Source organism: Typopeltis vanoorti, chromosome 1 (genome assembly GCF_054136105.1).
Source record: "Typopeltis vanoorti isolate ZY-2024b chromosome 1, IOZ_Tvanoo_1.0, whole genome shotgun sequence".
In the NCBI taxonomy this organism is placed as follows: Eukaryota; Metazoa; Arthropoda; class Arachnida; order Uropygi; family Thelyphonidae; genus Typopeltis; species Typopeltis vanoorti.
Genome location: NC_143549.1, coordinates 144,449,337 through 144,475,257, shown reverse-complemented (window position 1 = coordinate 144,475,257; position 25,921 = coordinate 144,449,337). Strand labels below are relative to the sequence as shown.

At 36.0% G+C, this 25,921-nt stretch overlaps 1 protein-coding gene across 3 annotated transcripts in view; it reads right to left on the bottom strand.

Annotated features, from left to right (window-relative positions):
• LOC150110505 (Ig-like and fibronectin type-III domain-containing protein 1) overlaps window positions 1-25,921 on the bottom strand; it is a 325,466-nt gene that overhangs the window by 210,008 nt on the left and 89,537 nt on the right. For all 3 annotated transcript variants that reach the window (XM_090394289.1, XM_090394271.1, XM_090394280.1), the window contains exons 6-7: window positions 22,029-22,082; window positions 15,994-16,125 (exon numbers count right to left, since the gene is read on the bottom strand). In XM_090394289.1, coding sequence (XP_090250415.1) covers window positions 15,994-16,125; window positions 22,029-22,082 — 186 coding nt within the window. The remainder of the gene's footprint in view (window positions 1-15,993; window positions 16,126-22,028; window positions 22,083-25,921) is intronic.

The window sequence follows — 25,921 nt, the reverse complement described above, 5'->3', positions numbered from 1 at the left end:
AAAATAAATGAATTACAAGGGCAACTTATAGAAGAATTTAGTGAAATTATTTAATAACTGAATAATAGCACACTGTATATATATTTACATATAATAGTTCATCCACAATAAATGTGCATCTTCAGGGATTAAAACAACACTATTATAACAACAAAACAATCAATACATTGTGGTATTATTTATAGTCATAGTTGGCCTTGGGCACTGGGTGGTCTGATGTTAATAATTAATGGGTAATGATATATTACAATATCCTATGCATATTATAGCATATAATTATATGCCATGCATATTATAGTTATGAAGATACTTTGGATGCAAACTTTGTTTGCTTACACTTGAGTAAGGATTAAGAGAAGAACATAATTTCTTGTCAAGCATAAAATATAATATGCTATACATTTCTTAAGGAATCATTCAATCTCTTTCTTAGAAGAAATTATATAGAAAAAAAAACTCATAAAAACTTTATGTGCATATTAATGATACTGTACTTGAAGCACTTTGAGCAGTAAAAAGAATGATATTTTGAGCTACAGTAAGCAGATGGTGACAAAAAGAGTACAAGTACTAGTCAGTAAGAGAGTTTGACTACCATTAAGTAGAAGAACACAAGTGCAACTAAACAAAATCATACATGCAAATGTAAACAGGTGAATACAATTTACACAAAAAACAGAGAGGTAAGACTTGAAAGTAGAACTGGTAAAGATTTGAAATGGGCATAGTGCAAATGAATGACTGATGATATAAATGAAAGGGAAGTAAAGAATCAAATAAAAGATAGGAGAAAGAGAAAATGAATAAATCAAGAAAATTATACTTGACAATAAATTATATTCTTGTTTAATTCTTTATCTGAGTGTAAGGAAATAAATTTGTGCATAAAGTATCTTCACAATTATACTACATGGTATACAGAGGCTGTTAACTTTGCATAAAATACCTTCTGATCTGATTTTCCGTTTCAGTCATTTCTGACCATAGGTGACTTTGAAGGTATTGCCCACAAAGTATTCCTGGTGAGATTTTTACATGGTAGTTCACCATTGCTTTCTCCAACCTCCCAATTTTATCCAGGCTCGGGGACTGGCATATTGCTGGGACGTATTCATGGCTTTAATCCATGTGTGTTCACAGGGCCAGTTTGCCTGTTCTGGGGGACAAAAAAACCTGAGTTTCCAGGTGAAAAAACCCCCTACCTCCATATGAGACTGGCTAACTCACTTTAGTCGAAAGAGACCAGATAAAGGTTTCTCAGATCACTAACAGGAATTGAACCCAAGTCTTTCCGACCAAAGGGCTTCATCTATACTGACTGAGCTAAAATGCCTTAGCATCCCATAATGCAAAGCACACTTCCTTTTGGACATGTATATTCCTATGCATTATGGTAAGGTTCACTACCCAGACTGGTTTCGACCTTTACTGAGGTGAAAAAGTAAAGGGATGTTCACCATAGGCCGAGAACAGTATGAAGTGAAGGACAGCCTAATAGCATTAAGAGAAACAAAAGACATGCATAAAATACCTTCTGATTTGATTCTGAACAAGGAAAAATAGAAAAACAGCCTTAGCACCTTTATATCATCATGTAGCATAAGGCTATCCTTTATAAACCCTAATTCTGTCATTTATAAAATTAAAAATAAATAAAAATAAAAAAAAGAGTGTTTATGGAGAGACTGAACAAGAGCATTGAGAAGGAGTGGATCAATAGAATGGGCAATATTTTAATGGACTGCAACATATCAGTGAATGATACCTGTAGTGTATCAGAATGAAGAAGAGTGCATGTTAGACATAGGCCAGACAGCATTGAGGAGCATACGGTTGTGTAGTATTAACTAGAAGAGTGAGCAAGAAAATAAGAGTATTGAGAATGTGAGCAACTGCAAAAGAAAATGGAACAAAAGCAAGCATGATTATGGGAATGAAAGAGAGTGAGCATAGAGTGAAAGGAATGCACAAGAATTAAAGAACAAGTGGATCATGATGAGAAATGAAAGGAGGTATATGCCCAGTGGGGTTAGATATTTGGTGGATGTGACAGATAACAGATCACATTTCAATATCCAAAGACCATAGATATTCCAATGTGTGGTCTCTGGCTTTTTTTCTCTCTTTCTTCTTACATGCAGTATGGGTAGTGGCCTTGCTCAGTATGCTCTCCACACCACAATTACTGAGTCTCCCAAACTTTTAAATATGAATGCCTTTTTAAAGAAAGTTGTGAAGTCCATTTATACTGGCCGAACCTGAATCAGAACAATTGCCTCTCTCTTTCTCTCTCTCTCTCTCCCCCCCCCCCTCCCAAAAAAGTTTGGAGATTCTCATTTTGTGTAAACATCAAAAATAGTTTTAATATTTTTTTTATTAATATCAATTTCCAGCTCATGGCAACCATTTTTAATTCACAGACTGATTGTTGTATGTACCTTGTATTCCTGTTCATTGATTTGGTTTTGTTTCTACACACTGATGATGTACTGTTATTTTCAGTATGAAATATCTGTACTTGCATTAAAGTTTATTACTGCAGTTATTGTGTAATGTTGTTTATAGTTATTCCATAGGTACCTTTAAAGATTAGGGGAACCAGTACTTCCTGGATGGTACCAGTACATTTGATGGTATAGCAGTAAAGCAGTTTCCACACTGCCAAGGCCCACCTCAACTAGGGTCTGAGCACTCCCTGTGTGGGAGTCATATCCACAAATCCTTCATCCCTACTGCATGCCCCTACTCTATAAATTTTCTGAACATTCTAAAAAGAAAGACAGCATAAAAATTATAGGTATTATTTTTAATAAAAATATACTCCAAAAAAATCCAACAACAAAATACCTGTGAAAACGCTTCTATATAAAGACTGCCAACATCCAGGGACTATTAACCAACATCTGCAATGTACATTGCCACTGTTATTCATTAATGAACCTTAACTGGCATCTTCTATGCCTACAGCCCACCTAATTTTTCTACAGTACATCATGCACAAGGACTTTCATAAGAAGGATGAAACAAGTACTTTTGTCAGGTCTGAAAACCCATGTCAAAGGTTAGCAAATCTGGAATCCCTTTAATATGATCTGCTTCGGCTTAAAATTTCCTTACTTCATTTTGCTGCTTTCATGTATTTCCTTTACATTTTTCTGTTATTTACTGATTATCTATTTCTGAAAGTTGAGATAATCTTCCTTAGAGATTTTAATGTCTGCAATTCTGACAAGGTCCTCTACCCTAACTTTACAGACCAAACTGGAAGAGAAGCTATGTTTGCTGTCAGTGATGATCTAATGCAAACTATTAACTTACAAAAAATAATTCCAGATATCCTCATCATCCTCCCAGTATCCTGAATTTTTTTCTTAATTAGCTCTCCAGATATACCACTGACATTAGCTCTTCTCTTGGCAACTCTAACCATAATTTTGTCCATGTTTCTTTTTCTACAAATCATACTTCTTCCAACCAATCTCAGCCTTGTACCCAATAGCACTACATTAGTGATGGTACCAACTGGGATCACCTTCAGGATTTCTATGCCTCTTCTTCATAGTCTGATTATTACCTCTGCTTTCCTGATTCAATTACTTGCTGTGCTCATGAAGTATTCTTGCTGGGATGAATGCTTTTATTCCTGATATCACTCAAAATCCAAATCTTGGTTTTCTAATAAATATGCCAAAGCAATTCAAGCTATAAATGCAACACATACCTCAATAGCTCGAGATAAAAACTTGAACCTTTCAATCAGCTTACACTGCTACTCACAACAACACCAACTTCAAAAATAATCAACAAATCTAAAGCAGACTTTGTAAGGGTCAAAAAGAACTGCACTAAGCTAGCTTCCTGTTTGAAATGACAATCGAATCTTCTGGTCTCTTGTCCTCTTATCCAGGTGCATAACTTCTGCCCTATTATGTTTCCATCTCTCTCTCTCTCTTATCCATGAAGCCTAAACATATGGCTGTTTATCATCAGTCTACCTTCAACTCTTGTTTACTCAACCAATGTAAATCTCCTACTATTCTGCAAATCATACTCAGTAAACCTCCTCTGATCTTTTGACAAATGACATGCAAAATACTCAACAGTCCTCATAATACATCCTCTGGCCCAAAAGATATCCCTCTAGTTACACTAAGATCTTAGTGCAACTGGAGGGATAACTATCATGTTCCATCTTTTCAAACTACTCTTCTCAGCTGACATCTATCCAACAGCATGAAAATAAGCCTTTATCTAGCTTGTTCTTAAAATGAAAGATAAAAGCCATCAAACTATGATTACTCTCAAAACTGATGGAGAAGATCATCAACCACCAGATTCTTAACAAACTAGAGACCATCAGTTAATTGATGGTCACCAATATAGATTATGTCATTCTCATTCTAGCAAAAATATTCACTATTAAGATCTCACTAACTGTACCCACAGGTGAGTAAGGTTAGTGAGGATGTCTACTGTACAAAAATTTGGAGATTCTCATGCAGTTGCTGTTGATATTTCAAAGTATTTTGTAATAATAATAAAAATAAAAATAATAATAATTATTATTATTATTAGGATTATCCCAAGACCCCAAAGAGTCACAGCTTATCATACCATGCCTTAAACACATTCAAATTCACTGCAGACATCATGCTCTCAGGGAACGCATTCCAATCATTCACAATTCTCCAAGCAAAAAACCTACTTCTCACTCTCCCCTGCTCACACCCTCCTTATAAAGCTTCCAGGGATGATCTCTTGTTCTCCCCTGATCTCCCACTATTTTATGAAAAAGCTCTTCAACATTAATCTGAAAACAACCCTTTACTAACTTTTACATCTCTATCATATTGCCCCTCTTCCTCCTATCCACTAGACTCTGCAAACTGCATCGTCTCAACCTTTCTTCATATTCAGCATTCCAGAGATCAGAAACTATTTTGGTCAATTGCTGCTAGATCCTCTCCAACATCTCTTCAGCCTTTTGGAAACCAGGTGACTAAATCTGTGCATAGCAGTCCATATGCCTAATCAGAGCCTTATACAATGGAAGCAGAATCCCCTAACTTCTACAAGTCAGTGTCCTGGACAACATAACGTGAGGACACATTACAATGGTGGTCTGAAAAGTTCTCGGCCTAGACCATAGATGGTAACGGTATTGGCAAGATTTTTTTCTAAGTTGGTATATAGGTCATAAGCATCCATGTGAAATTGCAAGTCATTCTATCAAGTAGTTTGTTTTATACAGCTGTCTGAAGCAAAAGTGTTGTCTATATCCCTTGAAATGGATAAAATTTAATATCGTGTGGTTTTAAAATTCTTTATAAAAGAAGGTTTAATGCCAAAAGAAATTCATTCGAAGTTCATAAAAGTTTATGGGCACTCTTCTCCTTCGTTTTCGACAATTAAGATTTGGACTGCTGCCAAGTTTAAACGTGGCCGTATCAGCCTTGAAGATGATCCACGTGAAGGATGTCCGAAAAGAACAATGTGTAAAAACACCTGGAATCATTGATCAAGTGCACGATATGGTATTGGATGACTGGCAAGTCAAAGTGCATGAAATTGCTGAGACTATAGGCATTTCAAAAGAACGTGTAGGATATATTTTGCATGAAGAATTCATATGAAAAAGCTTTGTGCACAAAGCAGATCAAAAATGCACTCGCATGAAAATCTCTGAACAGTGCTTGGAGCATTTTTAACAAGAATAAAACTGATTTTGTGCATCGATTTATTACTATGAATAAGACTTGGATTCACCGTTACACCCCAGAATCCAAACAGCTGTCAAAACAGTGGACAGAACCTAGTTGTTCAGCGTCAAAGAAGACAAAGTCGGTTCCATCAGCAGGAAAGGTCATGGCATCGATGTTTCAGGATGCTAAAGGCATTTTGTTTATTAATTATCTTGAAAAGCAATAACCGGGGAATATTATTCCAATCTTTTAACCAGACCAGATGAAAAAATTCGTGAGAAAAAACCCAGTTTGCAGAAGGAAAAAATGATCTTTCATCAAGACAATGCACCTGCCCATAGAGGTGTTTTGGCAATGGGAAAATTAAGGGACTGCATTATGAATTGTTGGAACATCCACCCTATTCCCTAGATTTGGCTACCTTGGACTTCTATCTCTTCCCAAAACTAAAACTCAGTCAGTGTTTTTCTTTGAATCAAGAGGTGATTGCAGCTGTAGAGGAGTATTTTGCAGTCTTACTGAGAACCACTACAGGGACCAGATAATGATGCCGGAGCATTACTGGAATAAATGTTTTATTCTTAAGGGAGATTATGTTGAAAAATAAAAATAATTTTGAAATTATAAATCCGTTTTTTCATTGCTAGGCCGAAAACCTTTCAGACTACTGTCACATGTTGTCCTCACAATTTTGGAAATATGTCCTCTAAATTTCAGATCCTTATCCACCATCACCCAAAGAGCTCTTATTTCCTGCCTTTCCAACAATATATGTCATCTTTGCTTTCCAAATTTTAAAACCTTACATTTCACAACATTGAACTGGCATCCCTACTCCTGTGCCTATTCACTCAGTCTATTCAAGTCTTCTTGTGAGGCCCCAATATCTGCTCTACTCCTCATAGTTCATCTGAACTTTGCATCATCTGCAAACAACTGTATATCCCTATTCAAATATTGTCACTGTGTTGTAATAAGTAAGTAGATTACTAAAACATGACCTTCGTTTAGCAAATCCATGCTGTCCATCAAAGATAATAGCACTGTTGTCAACCCAATTCTGAATCCTAATTCTTACCAGCCTTTCCAGCACTTTACTCACAACACCTGACACACAGATTGTTCTAAAATTTAATGCTTGACTTCTGTTATCACCTCCTTTATGAAGTAGTACAATCTTGCCTTCCTTCCACTCCAATGGAACTTGACCCAATGTACGACTCATATCAAAACAAATATGTCAAGGCAGATGTCAAATCCTTGGCACATTCCTTCAAAATACACAGTGATATATCATCAAGTTCCATGCCTTATTAATAACAAGTTTGCTTAATTCCCCATATACTTCTTCCTCACTTAGTCAGTCTCTTCTCCTCATCGTCCACTGCTCTCAAACTCTCCATGCTGTCACATTCACAATGATGAAAGACCTTAGTGAAATGCTTATTAAATATCGCAACTATATCATACACAGCAATTGTCACCAGACCATTTTCTCCAATCAATGCATACCCAAAATTGTTCTTATTTTTGCTGGGAACATATCAAAAGAACTGAATATCATTTGATCAAATCTTGCATCACAGCCTTCTTTCCAAGCTACCTTTTTTTTATGGTTTACTTCCTACCCTTTGTGTGCATGGATTGCCACCTTCTTCTCTAGTCATTCATTGCATACCACAGTTCTTATCTGATTTTCGATCAATGTGAAAGCACCCCAAAGCACTATGTTTTCACCTTCTTTCACTAACATCCAATCCTACTCATAGCTTTAATGATGACAGTACACTCTACTCTTCCTCTTTCACAAAACCTTGTAGTACTTGGCTGACGCAAGCTTCAAAATCTTCTATGGCCATTGCCTTAAACACCAATCTTAATTTTATCATTGTAATGTAAATTTTAATACTACCGCAGTTAACTCTCCCTCACATTTGCTAACACTCCAGTGATCAATCAAGATCATTTTTCTCTTCTTGAGTTAATTTTACATCAAGCCTATACTGGCATAAAAACATCACTTCAACAGCATCCTCATCCTCTAAAAAACTTAGTATTCTTTTTTTATTCTCAACATTAATTTTCTCTGCTCAACTAAAACTTTATAAATCCAAAAACTACCCAACCTCAGAATATTGCTCTTATTCCTCCTTATTGTTCTCCATCATCAGATATGTTATAGTTCCAAAAATAACAAATCTAAACAATGTACACTCTACCTATAATCAATATTCAAATAATACTATAAGATGGCATTTAGATCTTGAAAAAAAATCAAACTGACACCCAAATAAATTATTAGGTACACTTCACTTAGTGCAGGTATAGCTCAGTAGTAGAGCATTCAACTGCAGATCGAGAGACCTTGATTCAATTACTGGCAACTCCTTGCTGACCGTCTATAGCACAGCTGGAAGAATGACAAAGCATGTGTCCTTCAGTTGGAAAAGACCTGGGATCAATTCTCATTGTGAAGCGAGAAATCTTTGTGTGAGCTTTTTCAATGACAATGACTAGCCAGAAAACAATTAACAGACAAAAATACTATGTGGTAAAATGTATGCAATGGATAGTGCAGTGTAGCATGGCTTCTATGAAACTATGGATGTGCTTTGTAGTAATAGTAGTAGTAATAACAAATATTAGCATTAATAAAACATCCTTGTTGATAAAAGTGTTTGTGGTGTTGTTAATACCGTGAAAAAATAAGTAATGAGTAGTGGTAATAATAATAATAATAAACTGATCACTTTCATGTTAAAAACTCTAGTTCAATGTAGCAACAGAATTATTTAAAGACCCAAATGTTTCAGAAAGTTAACATAGTTGGATCTAACTGTACACTATGTACAAATAATGTACATGGTGTAGAGTTGTACAACTATGTAAAGCTCATTAGAAATAAAATAAATATATATATATATATATATATATAAATTGGCTGCAATAAAAATCTCTCATGCAGAAGTGGCCCATTATAATAACTGAAGTCAGAGACGTTTTCTTTTAAAATTTATCACATGGAACTTTATGCAAGACATCACAACACATTTTTAAACTGTGAACATAAAAAAGCTAATATAAAATAACAGGTGCCTTAAATGACAACAGGAATAAAATGAACAACTTCTGACCAAAGAACTAACAGACCTATGATTACTTCATATCGATTCTGTTCAGTAACCTATTATGACAATAAACCAATGAATAAAATTCAAAAAGTTAACAATGTTCAATTCAATACCAGAGGGCTATCTCTTTCCACTCAGCATGAAGAGAGCTCTAAGTTAAAAGAGCACCATAGAAATATTAATTTTTTTATTGTATTTTTCTCTAATTTCTCAGATAAGCAATTATTGTTATTATTATTACAGGAGAATCTCTGTGGAGTCAGAGGACTCATCATAGGATGCCTAAACTAACAGTTATTTTCATACACTACCTATCATACCTCTCCTTAAATTGATTCACTCTCAGAGCACTCACCAGCCAGCTTTTGCAATCCATTCTAGTCATTTAATGATCTCCAAGCAAAAAGATCTAGTCCTCACACTCTTTACTATCCACACTTCCATTCCTACTTGTTATTTATTGCAAAATCTTCTGTATCAATCTTATAGAATCTGTTTAGTGACCTATATATTTCTATCATGTATCTATTTTTCCACCTGTCAAAATTTTCTAACCTACTTTCATTCTATCCTTGTGGGGAACACTTCAACAGACCTGTTGCCATCTTGGTAACTATTCTCTGGATCCTCTCCACCTCCTCATCCCCTCCAGGAGAGGTACCTGTTCATGGGTGAGGGGACCACCCAGTGATGGTATGGGCCTTTTTCATTCTTCCTCTTTTTCTTTGCTTTACTTCTGAGTTTTTTTTACTATCCTATCTTCCAAACTATCATTGCTGGATTTTAATGCCTTGATGCAGTGAAGCCACAGACACCCAGAAAGTATATTAATGATATATTGTTCCTTATATCATTTATATACAAATTAAACAGCAGTGGTCCTAGTACAGGGTCCTAAAGCACTCCACCAGTCACTCTCATTGTCCTGGATTTGGATTCTACTGCTTGTTAGCTATCATCCCATTCAAGCTGCCAGTTTCACATCCATTCTCATTTTCCCCAATTTTCCTAGCCACATCAATGTAATCTTCTTCTTCTTCTTCTTCTGCAGCTTCTCCCACTTAAGTGGGGTCACTGTTTGTTATGAGTCTCCTCCACACCTTCCTGTCTTGGGCTGTCACCACATCCAAGTTCTTCATCTTCAAGTCCTCTTCTACCAGCTCCCTCCATCTCTTCTTTGGCCGCCCACGCTTCCGCCTTCCTTGCACATCCATCTGCATGACCCTTCTTCCCACATTTCGTCCTCCCTCCTCATCACATGACCAAACCATCTCAACCTTGCCTCCTGTATTTTCGCTCCTAAGTTCGTAACTTTCACTGTTCCCCTGACATAGTCATTTCTCAGATGATCCTTTCTGGTCACACCGCACATCCACCTAAGCATTCTCATCTCTGCTACTTCCATCCTGCTGATGTTATTTTTCCTCAGGGCCACAGTTTCTATAGCATATGTCATAGCTGGCCTCACTACTGTCCTATAAATTTTGCCTTTCAGATTGATCGGCACCCTCTTATCACATAACACTCCAGCCATCTCCCTCCAGTTCCTCCAACCTGCTTGTATCCTGCATCCCACTTCCTTCTCACCTCCTCCATCTTCTTCCACTGTCGAACCTAAGTATCTAAAGTCTCTCACCTTCCTGATGACATTTCCTTCCAGCTCCAGGTCTGTCTCCTGGCCACCGCCCACTGCGCATCACATATACTCTGTCTTACTTCTGCTCAGTCTCATACCTCTCTCTTCCAGTACTTTTCTCCATCTTTCCAGTTTAGTTTCCACTTCTTCTCTTGTATCTACACACAGCAAGATATCATCTGCATACAACATTGTCCAAGGTGCATCTCCTCTCACCTCCTCTGTTACCACCTCCATCACAATATTAAACAGAAACGGACTTAATGCAAGCCAACTGTTACTTGAAAACTTTCTGTCTGTCCCAAACAGGTCCGAACACTTGTCTTCACATTTCTGTACATTTCCTGCACCAACCTGACATATTTCTCCGGCACCTTCTTCTCCCTCAGACACCTCCAGACTTCTTGCCTTGGCACTCTATCGTATGCTTTCTCCAGATGTAATATAATTTCTCCAGATGCCACATCAATGTAATACATAGTATATAATATTTCCATCCAAAAGTGCCTAAGCTTAGATTTTGCCATGTTAAACTGATAGTCATATTATCCTTTGTCCACACTACCAGTTTACTGCAATCATCCTGCAGGATCTTTACACCATCTTTACTAACTATTGTCCTCTCCAATTTTGCATCATAAAAAAAACAACCAAATATGCCCCTAAAACCATTCCTTATCATTGATATACAAATTAAACAGTAGTGATCCTAGTTCAGGGTCTTAAAGCACTCCCCAGTCACCCCATTCAAGCTACCAGTTTCACATCCATTCTCATTTTCCCCAACTTATATAGCAGTTCTCCATAGGGCATTCTGTCAAATGCTTTTATTAAGTCCAGCAGTACGATGGAGTAGCCACATAATATCATATTTCTATTCATCCATTCCTGAATTCTATCTTTAACCAACTTTTCCAATCCCTTAACAACCACTCTGAGATACTAATTGCCCTAAAGTATGCAATTTGCTACTTCTCTTTTGTGTGATGGGACTATCTTGTCCTCTTTCAGAGTGGAGATTTAAATTAAACAACTTGAAAGGCACTACTAGTTTCAAATTCTTGTAATGTATGGGCTGACATGCCATGCAATCCCACTGCTTTATTCACAATAATATTTCTGAATACATTGCACCTCATTTGATTTAACTCAATTGTAAACCTGGACAGTATGTCAGCTCATGTGCTATGAGAATGTGCAAGTGAACTGGCAATGCCTCTGACAAAGTTGTTTAATCCAAGTCTCAGCTCTGGCAAGGTTGTTAAGATATTTCCATCACACAAAAGTGGCTCCAAGACAGAAATAGCAAATTACTGATCAATTAATATCTCTGGAGTGGTGGTTAAAGTATTGGAAAAGTTGGTTAAAACTAAAATTCAGGAATGAGTGGATAGAAATATGATACTCTATAGGGGGAAGCATGGCTTTGTAAAAGGTAGGTCCTGCCTCAGTAATTTATTTGCAGTTTATAATAAAGTAAAAGCAGAATTGGATAAAAGAAATGGCTTCACCATGATACTGCTGGATTTTGCAAAGGAATTCGACAAAGAACACCACATGTAAAACTATTACATAAGTTGGAGCAAATGGGAATGGATATGAGGTTGGTGACAAGGGATGGGGAGTGGCTGATAGACAGACAGACAGAAGAATCAAGATGAATGAGGGTGACTAGTGGAGTGCCTCAGGGCTCTGTACTGGAACTACTTCTCTTTAATTTGTATACATTAATGATATAGCGGTATACATTAATGATATAGCAGAAGATCTGAAGGGGGATACAGCTGGCCTGGTTGGTCGAGTGGTTAGCATATCTGCTCTCCAGCCAAAAGGCTGTGGGCTCGAATCCCGACGTGGGCATGGATGTTTGTGATTTTCTGTGAAAATACTAGTGGTGGTGGTGGTGGTCAGCGGTAGATGGTGTGATGTAGATGATGAAAGTAGTTGCAGTTCGTTGTAGTTGGTGGATTGAGTGGTGGAGACGTAGAGTTGTGGAGTAGGTGCCCTCTCTCGATGAGTCTTCGGACTCCCTGGAGGTGTCATGTAATAATAATAATAATAATAATAATAATAATAATAATATTCAGTTGTTTGCTGATGTTTTCCCTCCCAAAACTAGGGAGGGCAATAGTTGATAAAAGTGATGTAGATATCTTAAAGGATGATTTAAATAAATTAGTAGTGTGGGAAAAGTATAATGTTATCAATTCAATGTTGTAAAATGTAAGGTAATGCACTTCGGGATGAAAAGATTACACACACTTCATATCATATTGATAGTACTAGTTTACAAGAAACTGATGTGGCCAGGGGTCTGGGAGTGATGGTAGATAGAGATTTGAAGTTCAGAGGACATATTGCAAGAGTTAGCAAAATAGCTCAGAGGATTACTTGGATGCTGAAGAACATAGTGACATGTAAAGATAGGGGAGTTATTATTCCTCTTTATAAGACTATGATGCAGCTACATGTTGACTATTGTTTATTTGGTCATCTGTGTTTCTTGGGGATCAGGAAGCGGATGCAGAGATGAGTGACCAAGCTGGTGGCAGGTCTGAGGAATGTTCTTTATGAAGATAGATTGAGGGGTGTGTGGGTTGTAGAGCTTAGCTGACAGGTGGAGGAGAGGGGATATCACAGAAACTTACAAAATTTTTCAATACATGAGCAGGAGGGAAAAAAAGGGGGTCACACTTGGAAGTTGTCTAATAGTGTGGTCAGTAAGGGTGTGTGGATTAGGTTCTTTACTTGGAGAGTGGTGAATGAGCGGAATGGATTACCAGATGTGGTTGTGAGCATCCCAACAGTGATTTAAGATGTATGATAGGTATTGGGTTAATGGATAGAGTGGATCTCCCACAATGAGTCTTTTGACTCCATGCAGTGCCCATATAAATAATAATAATAATTATCACATCAGTCTCTGTGACATAGGCAAGTGCAATATCTTCACATAGATGATACACCCTTGCAAAGTAATATCTCTTAGTAACCAAACTACGACTCATTTTCACTGTCTTTCACTTTTCTACATTGGTATCCATTAGATCTATCCCTCCATAATCGTTCTTAATCATTACATAGTGAAAAAACTCATTCAGATTTCTTTTTACCTGCTTAACTAATTTCTTTTCATAATTTGATTTAGCCCTCCTTACCATGTTTGTTGCTCTTCTTGCCTGAGTTCTGTATTGCTCATGAGCATGCTGACTGCTTTTTCTTTATATTCCCTCTACAATGGTATCCTTCTTTTTACAGCTCTTGATTTATGCTACTTATCCATTTAACTCCCATTTGGTTTATCCTCCTTACCTTTGACATACAATCAGATATTGCTTTCCTGAAACAATCCTGACATTTTCTATGCACTACTGATATTCCTCCCTTGTATCTTCTTATGCTATGACTGTGCTCAAAGCTGCCACCTAAGTTTGTCATAATAACTGGCTCTACAGTTCCACAAAATATGAGGGCTGTTAGATAAGTCCATGAAAAGTCTAAGAGATGGTGCTACCAGTATTTATCAAGGTTATTTTTAGTTGCTGGCAACTGCTGGAGGATCACACACTAAGTTTCAGTCAGATAGACTGAAACTTAGTGTGTGATCTATTATTGAATCTATTACTCTGTGTTTGGCATTCATTTGAATCAATCAAGTACCATGATTTGTGAAAAATGGATGAGAAACAATTTAGTGTAGTGATTAAACATTACTTTTTGAAAGGCAAAATGGCTCAGGAAACCAAAGTGTGATAAACGTTACGGTGAGTCTGCACCTTCGATTAGAATGGTTTATGAGTGGTTTAGTAACTTTCGAAGTGGCCATATGAGCACAAGTGACGCTGAACGTTCTGGACACCTGTTGAGGTCACTACTGCAGAAATTATTGAACAAATCTATGATATGGTGATGGATGATAGAAGAGTGAAGGTGTGTGAAGTTGCTAAGGCTGTGGGCACCTGAAATGACCATATACACAATATTTTACATGAACATTTACATGTGAGAAAACTATCCGCAAGATGGGTGCCATGTTTGCTCACACTGGATCAAAAGCATCAACGTGTGCGCTGTTGCAAAGACAGCAATCCAGAGGAATTTTTGTGTCGTTTCATAACAGTGAACAAAACATGGATTCATCACTACCAGTCTGAGACCAGGGAACAGTCAAAACAATGGGTTGCAAGAGGGGAATCTGCACCAAAGAAAGCGAAAACCATTCTTTCAGCAGGAAAGGTTATGGCCACCGTCTTCTGGGATGCTCGTGGCATAATCTTCATAGACTTCTTGGAAAAGGGAAAAACAATTACCGGAGTATATTATGCATCTTTGCTGGATAGTTTAAATAATGAAATAAAGGAAAAACAATCACACTTGGCAAAAAAGAAGATTCTTTTTCACCATGAAAATGCACCCGCTCACTCTTCTGCAATTGTGACCGCAAAATTGTTTGATTTACGCTACAAAGTCCTTTTCTTTTGCATCCCCCCTATTCTCCAGATTTGGCTCCCTCAGGCTACTATCTGTTTCCAAACATGAAAAAATGGCTGTCAGGAAAGAGATTTTCATCAAATGATGAGGTGATTGTCGAAACAACTGCCTGTTTTGAAGAGTTGGACAAATCATACTATATGGACGAGATCAAAAAACTCGAGCATCGTTGGACTAAGTGTATAGACCTCAAAAGAGACTATGTTGAAAAATAAGAAATTTTCATCCCAAAAAAAATTATGGTTTCTTCATTTTTGCATAGACTTATCGAACAACCCTCATATATCCCTTTTTAAGTGAGAATTCCACATTGTTAGCAACCCCAATCCCAGGACAAAGACTCCATTGTCACTAATGCATTAATGCAGCTCTGATTACAAAAATGTAGGCAGTAATGGATAAGCCAAAAAAGACAAAAGAGTACAAAATTCAAAATGTATAAAAACTGAAATTTTTTATCATGCAACATATTTTAAATGTTTCCAGATATTACTTTATATAAATAAAGACAGCTATTTTACTTACAGATATAATACTAATTTAATAAAACTTTATATATCTGATAGAATAAATTAAATGAAACAGTAATTTTCAAACATTTCCATTTGCTCCATTTATGAATGTATAAAATTAAAAATAGGTATACTCTGGAAGTGTTTCGTATGGGTAAGAAACAGAGTTTTTGTATGGCATAAGTTACAGTAGAATACTGTCTGAGAAATGAACTAGCAACAGCAGTTCTTGTCAGGAAACAATTATTACTAACTTGCCTAATATTGATTGAAACTTCCTCTCTCTAGTGTGAATGCATACTAGTATCCACACTACAGAGAGAGGAAGTTTTAATCTATTATCCTTTCTATTTTTAATCAATGGATTAAATAATAGAAAGAAAATTTTGAAAGAAACAAAGAAAGAGCCAAAACATTTGTTTTCAAAACAACAGACAAAAATATGCATCATTAAGATATCTGAAACACATCATCATTACTGATTTCTTATGATATTGTAAAATGTGAATGGTTAAACTTGCCAGTTAAACATCGTGTTATTGCAGGAAGATAGTCCATGCACTGCCATGGATTTGGATGACCACCCATAACAACAGAACGAAGACTGCAGAAATCCCGGCATGTAGATGGAACACCAAAACGAGAGCAGCAACCTTCAAATGAAAAAATTAGTTAGAAATAGAAAAAATTACATGTATTACATACTTCAAATTAGCATTATTCATTGAATTTCTGATATAGATGGCCAAAGTGGAGAGTGAGAGTCTCCAATCTGCAAACAGACTGTGGGTTCAAATACACAATGTTGCAGGATGTTGTGAATATCTTTAGATCGCAGACAATTTTTGTTGTTCACTATGACACCACAACCTCCTTACTAGAGGTCAGTAACAGCTTGAAAAAAAGAACCACATTTGGTCTTCTGATTATCTGAACAACTGAATATACCCTCTCCCTTTAAATCTTTCTCTATATCATTAATGTACAAATTAAAAAAGTGGCCATAATACAGGACCACTTTTTTAATTACCCTCATTCTCATAGATTCTACTCCAAGTATATTACTCTCTGGTGTCTGCCTGTCAGTAACCTTCCCTATTCATGCTACCAACTTCATATCCATTCCCATTGGCTCCAATTTTTGCAATAGTCTTCCCTGCAGTATTCTGTCAAATACCTTTGCAAAGTCTCCTATTCATCTACCTCAGTTGTGACATTAGTTTCTGTCACATCAGCAACTCAACTATTTCTTTTTACTTCCTATCATCAGCATTAATTAAAGTAATCTTTCCATACTCATTCTTCCTCTTACTTGTTGCATAATGAAAAAAAAATTCTTGGATTTACTTTGACTTGCTTACCTAATTTTCTCTCATAATCTGATTTTGCCTTTCTTACCATACTAGTCATCTTCTTGCTTACACTATATGCTGCTCATGAGTATGCTGACCAATGCCAAAAACTCATCTCTTATTTTTGATAATTTTTGCAATTGAATACATGCATTTCACATCTCTTAGATCTTGCAGTTACCCTTGTGTGATGTTATTATTAACCCATTGTGATTTGAAACTGTTGTATATCTGAATGTTTCAGTCAGATACGTGACAGTTTGATTTCTTTTTTTTTATTGGGTGACTTATGTATTCAATAATCTAAATAAAAAGAATTGGAAAGAAATAGGATTAATAAAGTTTTCATTTCTCCCCTCCTCTCAATTTACCATAATGTAATACTGTTGTGAGATTTAATCTAGTGTTGTAATTAAATTTACTTATTTTTCTCTCATTAAGAGAATTAAAGTTGTAATTCGTTTTATAAAAAGGTGTTACTAGAATGATTTGTAACTTAATGTTATAATGTTCTGCTAACTTCAGCAACATTACATAATGGCAGTGGAAATGGCATGTGGACTTGAAAATATACTTAGTTCAAGTGCTGCATTACTTTAAGTCAATACCAGCAAGTATGAAGCTGATGCATGCGAGCGGAGAAAAAAGAAAAGAAGGAGTAGGAAGAGGAAGAAACTCATGGCTTGGTAACATATGGTTAGAGGGAGACATAGTTGAAGGGAGAAATAATTTTAAGAATATAATTGGAGAACTATAGATTTATCTGAAAGTAGTTCCCAGATCTCTTGTCTCTCCTACTTCTTCCAGTTTAACTCCTCCCATAGAGTATAAAGCGTCCCATTGATATGTCCCAAGCCTCAAGACCTTACATTTTGCTGCATTAAACTGAGACCCCCATTCATTTGCCCATCTATCTAGCTTATTCAAATCCTCTTGCTGGGCTACCACACTTGCACTATTACTAATAACCCTTCCCAGCTTCGCATCATCCGCAAACAACCGAATATCCCCTTGCAAAGGTAGCCATTTTGATAGAAGAATAAGTTACAGGAATGCATTTAGAGACCAACGGATTTATCTGAAAGTATTAATTTCTTTCAACTGGTGTACAGTTGAAAGAAATTTCAACTGGTAAGGAATAACAGTAGCTCAAATGTGGCAAGTTCCAGCACAATGTCTACTGTTTTCTTTATATAACCTGCATTTGTTTCCTGTCAAGGGACAAAATGAAGATGGAACATTTTATCTCAAGTAGAAAGTTGTGTTTCTTCTAAACAGTATTATTTATGATAGTGTGTGTATTATAGAAAACTGAAGACAAGAAGAAAACTAAACACACCAGGCAAAAAATTATGAAATTCAAACTTTATTCCATAATATGAAGTTATATCATCACCTGATTTAATTACAGCTTGGATTTTTTTTTTGGCATGCTATCAATACGACTCATTATCACATGTGTATCAAGTTTATTCTGCTCTATGCTTAAAAGATCCCTTAATTCTATCAAATTTGTGGGGTGTTGATGTTTCTTCTTTACAGCCCTTTCCAACATGTCCCAGATTCTATTCACAACATACAGATCAGGTGAATTGGCTGGCCAGTTGTGATATGGAACATCTTTCTCATGTTCTGTCTCCAATCCAGCACAATTCTAGCTCGATGGACAGAGGTGTTATCATCTTGAAACTCAGGATTCACCATGTGTCCTTGTTCTAAAAATCTGACAAATGGCAATACATCATTATTTAAAAGTGGCAGATAATTCATGGATTTTTACATTACAGCTCCAAAACACGACACTGCTACCTCCTTTTTGCAGCTCTTTGGACATAATCTGGGTTAAATGCTTTTCCAGATTTCAGCATGACCTGAAGCGGCTATCATTGGAATACAAGCAGAATGTGGATTCACCAGGCCACTGGTCAATAGTCCAGTGATGATGCTGTTTTGTCCAAGCAAGGCGATTTGTCTTCTGGATAGTTGTTAACTTAGAACATATCCGGACAACTTGACTGAAAATGCCTAACCCATACAGTTCTATTCATATGTTCATTCTGAAACTGGTTTACTGGGTCCAACATTGTACTGTTGAAGCAGTTCTTGACAAGTCTGGAAATGTTCAGCTATTACTAGTTGTCCCAAACATCTGAAATCCTGATTTGTCATCATAGAGCTTCTACCACAGTTTCTCCACCTACAGTGATAGCATCGATACCACTTCTGCTGTAAATGAACACTACTGACTGTGGATTCAGGCACTCCAACAAACTTTGCCACCTCTTGCAAGGAATGCCCATGCTCTCAGCCGAAAACAATGGCACCCTTTTGCCACTCTGTAATGTCACCTTTACAACCCATGGTTGTACCTGTAAAACAGTTACTATTAAATGGCATGCATTAAACACGCCTCAGACATCCATAATCATAGTTCAGCAGTTTTACTCTACACATATGTATGACTCTTTACATTAACATTAAGTACATGTTTCAATCAGCATTCCATAAATTTTTGTCTGGTGTGTTTATAATTCATTTAAGGAAAGGAACTGAATGCGCCAACTGAGGAGAAAGAAGAAGATAGATCTCATGAGCAACTTGATGAAGTTTGCTGTAAGACACAAAGGTATGATATTCTATTAGTCATGGGAGACTTTAACACTAAGATTGGGAAAGATGAAAATTAAAAGCAAGTGGCAGAAATATTGATAAAACCAATGAAAATGGTGATTTACTGATGCAATTTGCAATCACAAATAAATTGCTCATAAAAAGCACATCATTCGCACATAAAGCAATCCACTTGGGAACTTGGAGGGGTTCTCAGGAACAAATGATGTAAACCAGATCGATCATGTTTTAGTCTCGAGACATCATTTCTCCTCTGTCATTGATATCAGAACTGTAGAGGCTCTAATTGTGAAGTGATCATTATTTAGCGAAAATGATTATAAGAGAAAGATTATCAAAAGACAGTTACCCGATACGGCCAATACAGCCATTATCAAAATTCATAGTCAAACTACTCAAACCTCTACTTACAATTCAAACTCCATGATACGGACGACCTTTTGCAAAAAATAAATAACATAACTCTCTCCCAGGAAGACATCCTCACCTCATTGGATGCAACTTCATTATACACTAACGTGGAGGTTCCCAGAACATTAGACATCGCACACACACACATTACTCACAGAAGACCACACCCTGCACTCTCATACAAAATTAACACCTAGTGATATCATAAACTTAATCAAACTAATAATCTCAGCTAACTTCTTTAAGTTCAACAACAACATATATATTCAAATTTTCGGACTCCCTGTGGGCCAAAACACCAGCAGACAACTAGCAGAATTGTTCCTAGCACACAAAGAATCACTTCTACTCCACCCTCCCCTGCAGCATCACCTTCTATGGCAGATATGCAGACAATATTCTATGCATTGGAGAACCAACACACATATCACCACCTTACAAGCGTCCCTTAGCAATTACAGCAACAGACTAAAATTCACCATAGAAACTGAACAGAACAAATCCATCAATTTCTTGAACCTGACATTAATCAGAACAAACAACAAAACAGCCACGAAAATATACCACAAACCTACACATATTGGAAACTACCTCCATTTCAACTCATACCATCCATATTCAGTTAAAAAATCGGTCATACTATCACAATTTATAAATGCTTACAAGTTTTCAACTAACCGTAATTATCTCAACACAAAAATAAAAAAATTAACACAGATTTTTAAAAATCGCAACTATCCTACACAACTAATAAATTACAAATAAGAGGGCAAAAACCCGTTAAAACAACCCAACAACCAAAACAAACTTTCCAACACAAAAAGTTATCAAACTGCCATACATCCAGAACACATACAAAGCCTACAAATACATTTTCAAACATACTAACTATAAGTTGGTATTCACCACAAATCAAAAATTGGCAACACTTCTAAGACCCACTAAATCTCACACACACAAAGAAATATTAGAACACCACAATGTAGTCTACAAATTTCCATGCCAAAAAGACTGTGATATCACCCACACAGGCTCCACTATCATGTCTTTATGAGCAAGACTACAAGAACACTTCCATGACTGTAACATCCCTATTCCAGAACATTTAAACACTAAAAAGCGCAAATGTATTTTCTTTTTTTTTCAAAAAGAAAAACAGAATACAAAGTACAGGGAAAACAGAAATAGCAGTTCATGGCCTTGAACAGAAACATACCTCACAAATTGACAAGGCCATAATAATAGACCCTACATAATCTCTGAGTGTTAGAAGCTCCATAACATAAAAATTAGGTCACAACTCCAACCAATAGGGATAACACAAGCCCTTCAAAGGCAGAAACACCAAGCTGACATGACATAGCCTACACTTCTCCCATGAGTTCACGGTCACGTGAACATATGGGAGAAGTGTAGGTCGAAACCGGGGAGAGGGTTAATGCCACCCCGTTAACCCTCTCCCCGGCCCTTATCCCATAAACCCTTCCCCACCCCAAAATAACAATTTCTATTTTCAGCCCCTTCTTTCATATCTTCCCCCCCTTTTTTTTAAGCAATTTAGCAATTGTCTCTTTTTAGCAATTTCCTTACATTATATAATCATTTTATAATAGAGTGATGTCAAGTTAGATAAGTAAATGGATATACTACAATACTTTTGGATTTTGCAAGGCATTTGACAGGACTCCACAGTGAAGGCTGTTATGCAAACTTGGAGGAAAAGAGTAAGCTACAGAGGCTTGTAACATGGATAGGTGAATAGTTGACTTGAGGTATCAAAGGGTAATATTATTGTTATTATTATTACATGACACCTCCAGGGAGTCCAAAGACCAGTGGCGGCTCGTGGCTTGAAATCATGAAGGTGCCGCAACTTTTGAAATATTATAGATGGCGTTGGTGTAGTTGGTAGAGACAGAGTTGTAGAGTATGTGTCCTCCCTCAATGAGTCTTTAGACTCCCTGGAGGTGTCACATAATAATAATAATAATAAAAACTTGCTTAATCTGAATAAGAACTAAATTTATCAAATGCTAATAGATGAAGCTGTTAAAGGAGTTTCTGCCATTAAAGCCATCTCAAACAAAACACACACATACATACATATATATATATAAAACAAAATAACAATTGGAATTTGCTAGTGATGCATGAAAACTTACTTGTATAATTATGATCTAGAGAAAAAGGTGCTTCATTGACTGTAGCCTCAACAACTATAAAAGAAAAATATATTCATATTTAAAAATTAAATACAAAACCTGCATAGAAAGTTCATAAGACTGCAATACTATAAATCTGTTTCATTATATTCAATCCAAGTATTTAAAATAATTAAGCTTTTTAAGAGTATTTTGCAAAATGTATAAATATATATTCATTAAGTATATAGCAATATATATTCACTATCTACAAACTGATAACCATATCATCCTTAAACTCTGGATGAATGGATTTTACTAAAATTCTGTAAATAGGATGATTATGAAAATCTGTCAGCAATCGTTTTTACTCTATTGCAGTCTTACAAACCTTCCAAGGTTTATAAGACTATACTTTTGAAGCAGATTTCCTTAATACTGTTTGAGCATTACTGACAAGATTCCATCCTATATTTAAAAAAACTTGCATTTTTTTAAGATCAAATTTCCACATGTCTGATTTGGACACCCTGTTCAACCTAAACATATTATTCTTGTTTGCTAAAATACTATTATTACACTTCAAAATTATTAAGAAGGCCTTCCGACTAATATAATTAAGAAACACCATTCCTGTAGATATCTTACACTGAGTTTATAATTCACAAGTCATTTCTTTCATGACTAAATAAATTACATAAACAAGTCAAAGAAACCATAATAGGTTCTTTCATCTCCCCTATTCTAAATAATTATTACAATTTGAGTAATACCCATTTGCAAAATCAAATCCTCATTCTTCTGTATGGTACAGGTTAATGGATGACAAATCTGTGATCAGACCAAGTTCCTCGATTTTTTCTCAATTTTCACCCTGGGAAAATTAATCTAATCATTATCTCCCATTCTGAGATCTCTCAGTCCTTCAAAAACATGATATCAGCTTAGATTCTTCAATGCATAGAAAAAAAATATCTCATACAAATAAACATATCTAGTCTTCATTTAAGTCCTCTTGTAAAGTCACATCTGCTCTACTCCTCATGGTTCTTCCCAAATTTGCATCATCTGTAAATAACTCAAATCCAAACCTTTTCCAATGTCATTAACATACAAGTTCAACAGCAACAGCCCCAAAACAGACTCCTGGAGCACATCACTAGTGCCTTTCCTCTTATATGACTCCTCCATACACAACTTGTTGATACTTGTCAGATAGCTGATCTCCAATTCAATGCACTAATCTATTATCCAAACCAGTCCAATTTAATTAACAACTTGTCATGTGCAATTTATCAAAGGCCTTTGCAATATTTAAGTATACTATACTACAATGTATGCATCTCTCTTCTCCAATGCACTTGTCACCTCCTTATTGTAATAAGTACATACTTAACTAAAACATGATTCTCCTTCAACAAACCTATGTTGTCAATCTAACAGATTGTTACTGATATCAACTGAATTCTGTATCTTCATCCTCATTTGCCTCTCCAACATTTTAACCATAACAACACATACATTGGTCTATAATTCGAGACTGTCTTGTCACCTTTCTTATGAAACAGAACACTCTTGCCATCTTTCCACTCTTTGTAAGACTCAAATTAAATGTAATTGATTCTTACATTGTAAGACTAATATTAAAGAGATATATCAAGGCAGATATCAACTGCCAGCCTGGTTGGCTGAGTGGTTAGCATATCCACTCTCCAGCCAAAAGGCTGCAGGTTCGAATCCCGCCGTGGGCATGGATGTTTGTGATTGTCTGTGAAAATACTAGTGGTGGAGGTGATGGTAGTGGGCGGTAGATGGCATTAGTGTAGATGATGGTAGTTGCAGTTCATTGTAGTTGGTGAATTGAGTAGTAGAGACAAAGTTGTAGAGTAGGTGCCCTCCCTCGATGAGTCACTGGACTCCCTGGAGGTCTCATGTAATAATAATAATAATAAACTCCTTTTTATTATTATTAACTTTTTATAATAATAAACTCAAACTGCATAGTGATATATCATCAAGCCTTATTAACATCGAGTTTACTTAAAGGGTCCTGGATGATTAAGGGGCTTGGATTTTTATGCGATGTGGCATGCAAGGATCAAAGGTCTTGAATTTGATCATTTTATCATAGGATATTATTATAAAGGAGGTGTCTAATCTCCATCTGGTTGGTAAAAGCAACCTTGAAGTGATTTTCTGGGTGGTAGCCAGCTACATGAGGGATTTTGTGAGGAAAGAATATACGAGGGTAGTCTGAAAAGTTCTCAGCCTTGACCATAGATGTCAACCCTATCGGCAAGATTTTTTTTATCTAAGTTGGAATTGAAATTGCAAGTTATTCTAAGATTCAAAGAACTTTCATTCAAAGTTCATAAAAGTTTATGGGCATTCTTCTCCTTCATTTAAGACAATTAAGAAATGGGCTAGCGAGTTTAAATATGGCTGTACCAGCCCATGAAGATGATCCACGTGAAGGACATCCAAAAAGTGTAACACGCTTGTTAGTATATTGTCTGTTGGGTTTCATGAACAGTGTTTCATTTCATGCACTTTGACTTGCCGGTGATCAAGTGCATGATATGGTATTGGATGACCGGCAAGTCAAAGTGCATGAAATGAAACACTGTTCATGAAACCCAACAGACAATATACAACTTGGGCTTTCAATGTTTGCCTCACCCACCCTATTTGCCAAACCTGGCTCCATCTATTTCCTATTCCCAAATTTCAAGAAACACTTGAAAGGAACAAAATTTACCACAGACGATGAAGTCACATCTGCAGCTGAGAACTGGTTTGTGCAGCAAAGGAAAGACTTTTTTTTTTCTCAGAGAATTGCAAATGATGCAGCATTGTGACAAGTGTATAATACTTCATGGGGGGGGGGGGAATATGTAGAATAATGTATAAGTTGCATGATTCCTTCATGGTGATTATCACAACTTTACAGTATATCCTCGTACATTAAAGATTTAATAATTGGGAAACCTTACTCCAGAGACCAAGCATGGTCTTTTTTTTTAAGACACTTATAAAATGAAAGATGATTTTTCATTTTCCACTGTAAGCTCCACTGTTAAGGCCTAAATTGGCATGAAAAAATTACACTGTTGATGCCCAGAGCAAGGTTGCACATTATCTAGCCTCCAGTCCAATCCACAGTATTAATATGTCACAGGTCACCAAACATGTGTAGTTGGAATTATCATTAAAAAAAAATAATAATAATAAAATTCAGGCCTCCTCAAATACATAAAAACTTTGATAAACATTTTTGTCACAGCGATACCTGAATCGGCTGACTAATTAGAATACATATACTAATTAAAGAATCATAATCAGATTCTTTTGTTGCCTTATTCTAAATAAAAAAATCACTTCAGCATTAAACATAAATGACTTGCATATCATTTGCTATCAAACTCTTTAATTCAATATACTGAACGGGAATAATAATTTATCATGCCATGGAATAAAAAAAAAATAATAATAATAATAATAATAATATGATACAACTTCAGTAAACTTATGGATCACCCTTTATAAAATAAAAATCCAGATATCATTGCCCCCTACACTCTTACAATTACTAGAATTGTAATTGTAAGAGTATAGGGGGCAATGATATCTGGATTTTCAAATTTTACAAAAGAATTTAATTACACAGTAAGATCCACCTAAAAGTGTATTAAAATCAAATGGATGGTGCAGCAGTAACAGATTAGAATATTATATCTAAAAAATGTTCAAGTGTTTTAATTGGATATTAGTGCAATAAAACTTTTGATAGTTTCCTGAACAGAATTTTTAAATAATATATATATCAATTTAAAGGAATGCACCAATTCAGCAGTAACGTTTCAAATCAATTTAGACAACAATTTAAGCTTGACAATAATTATGGCCAGATCAGT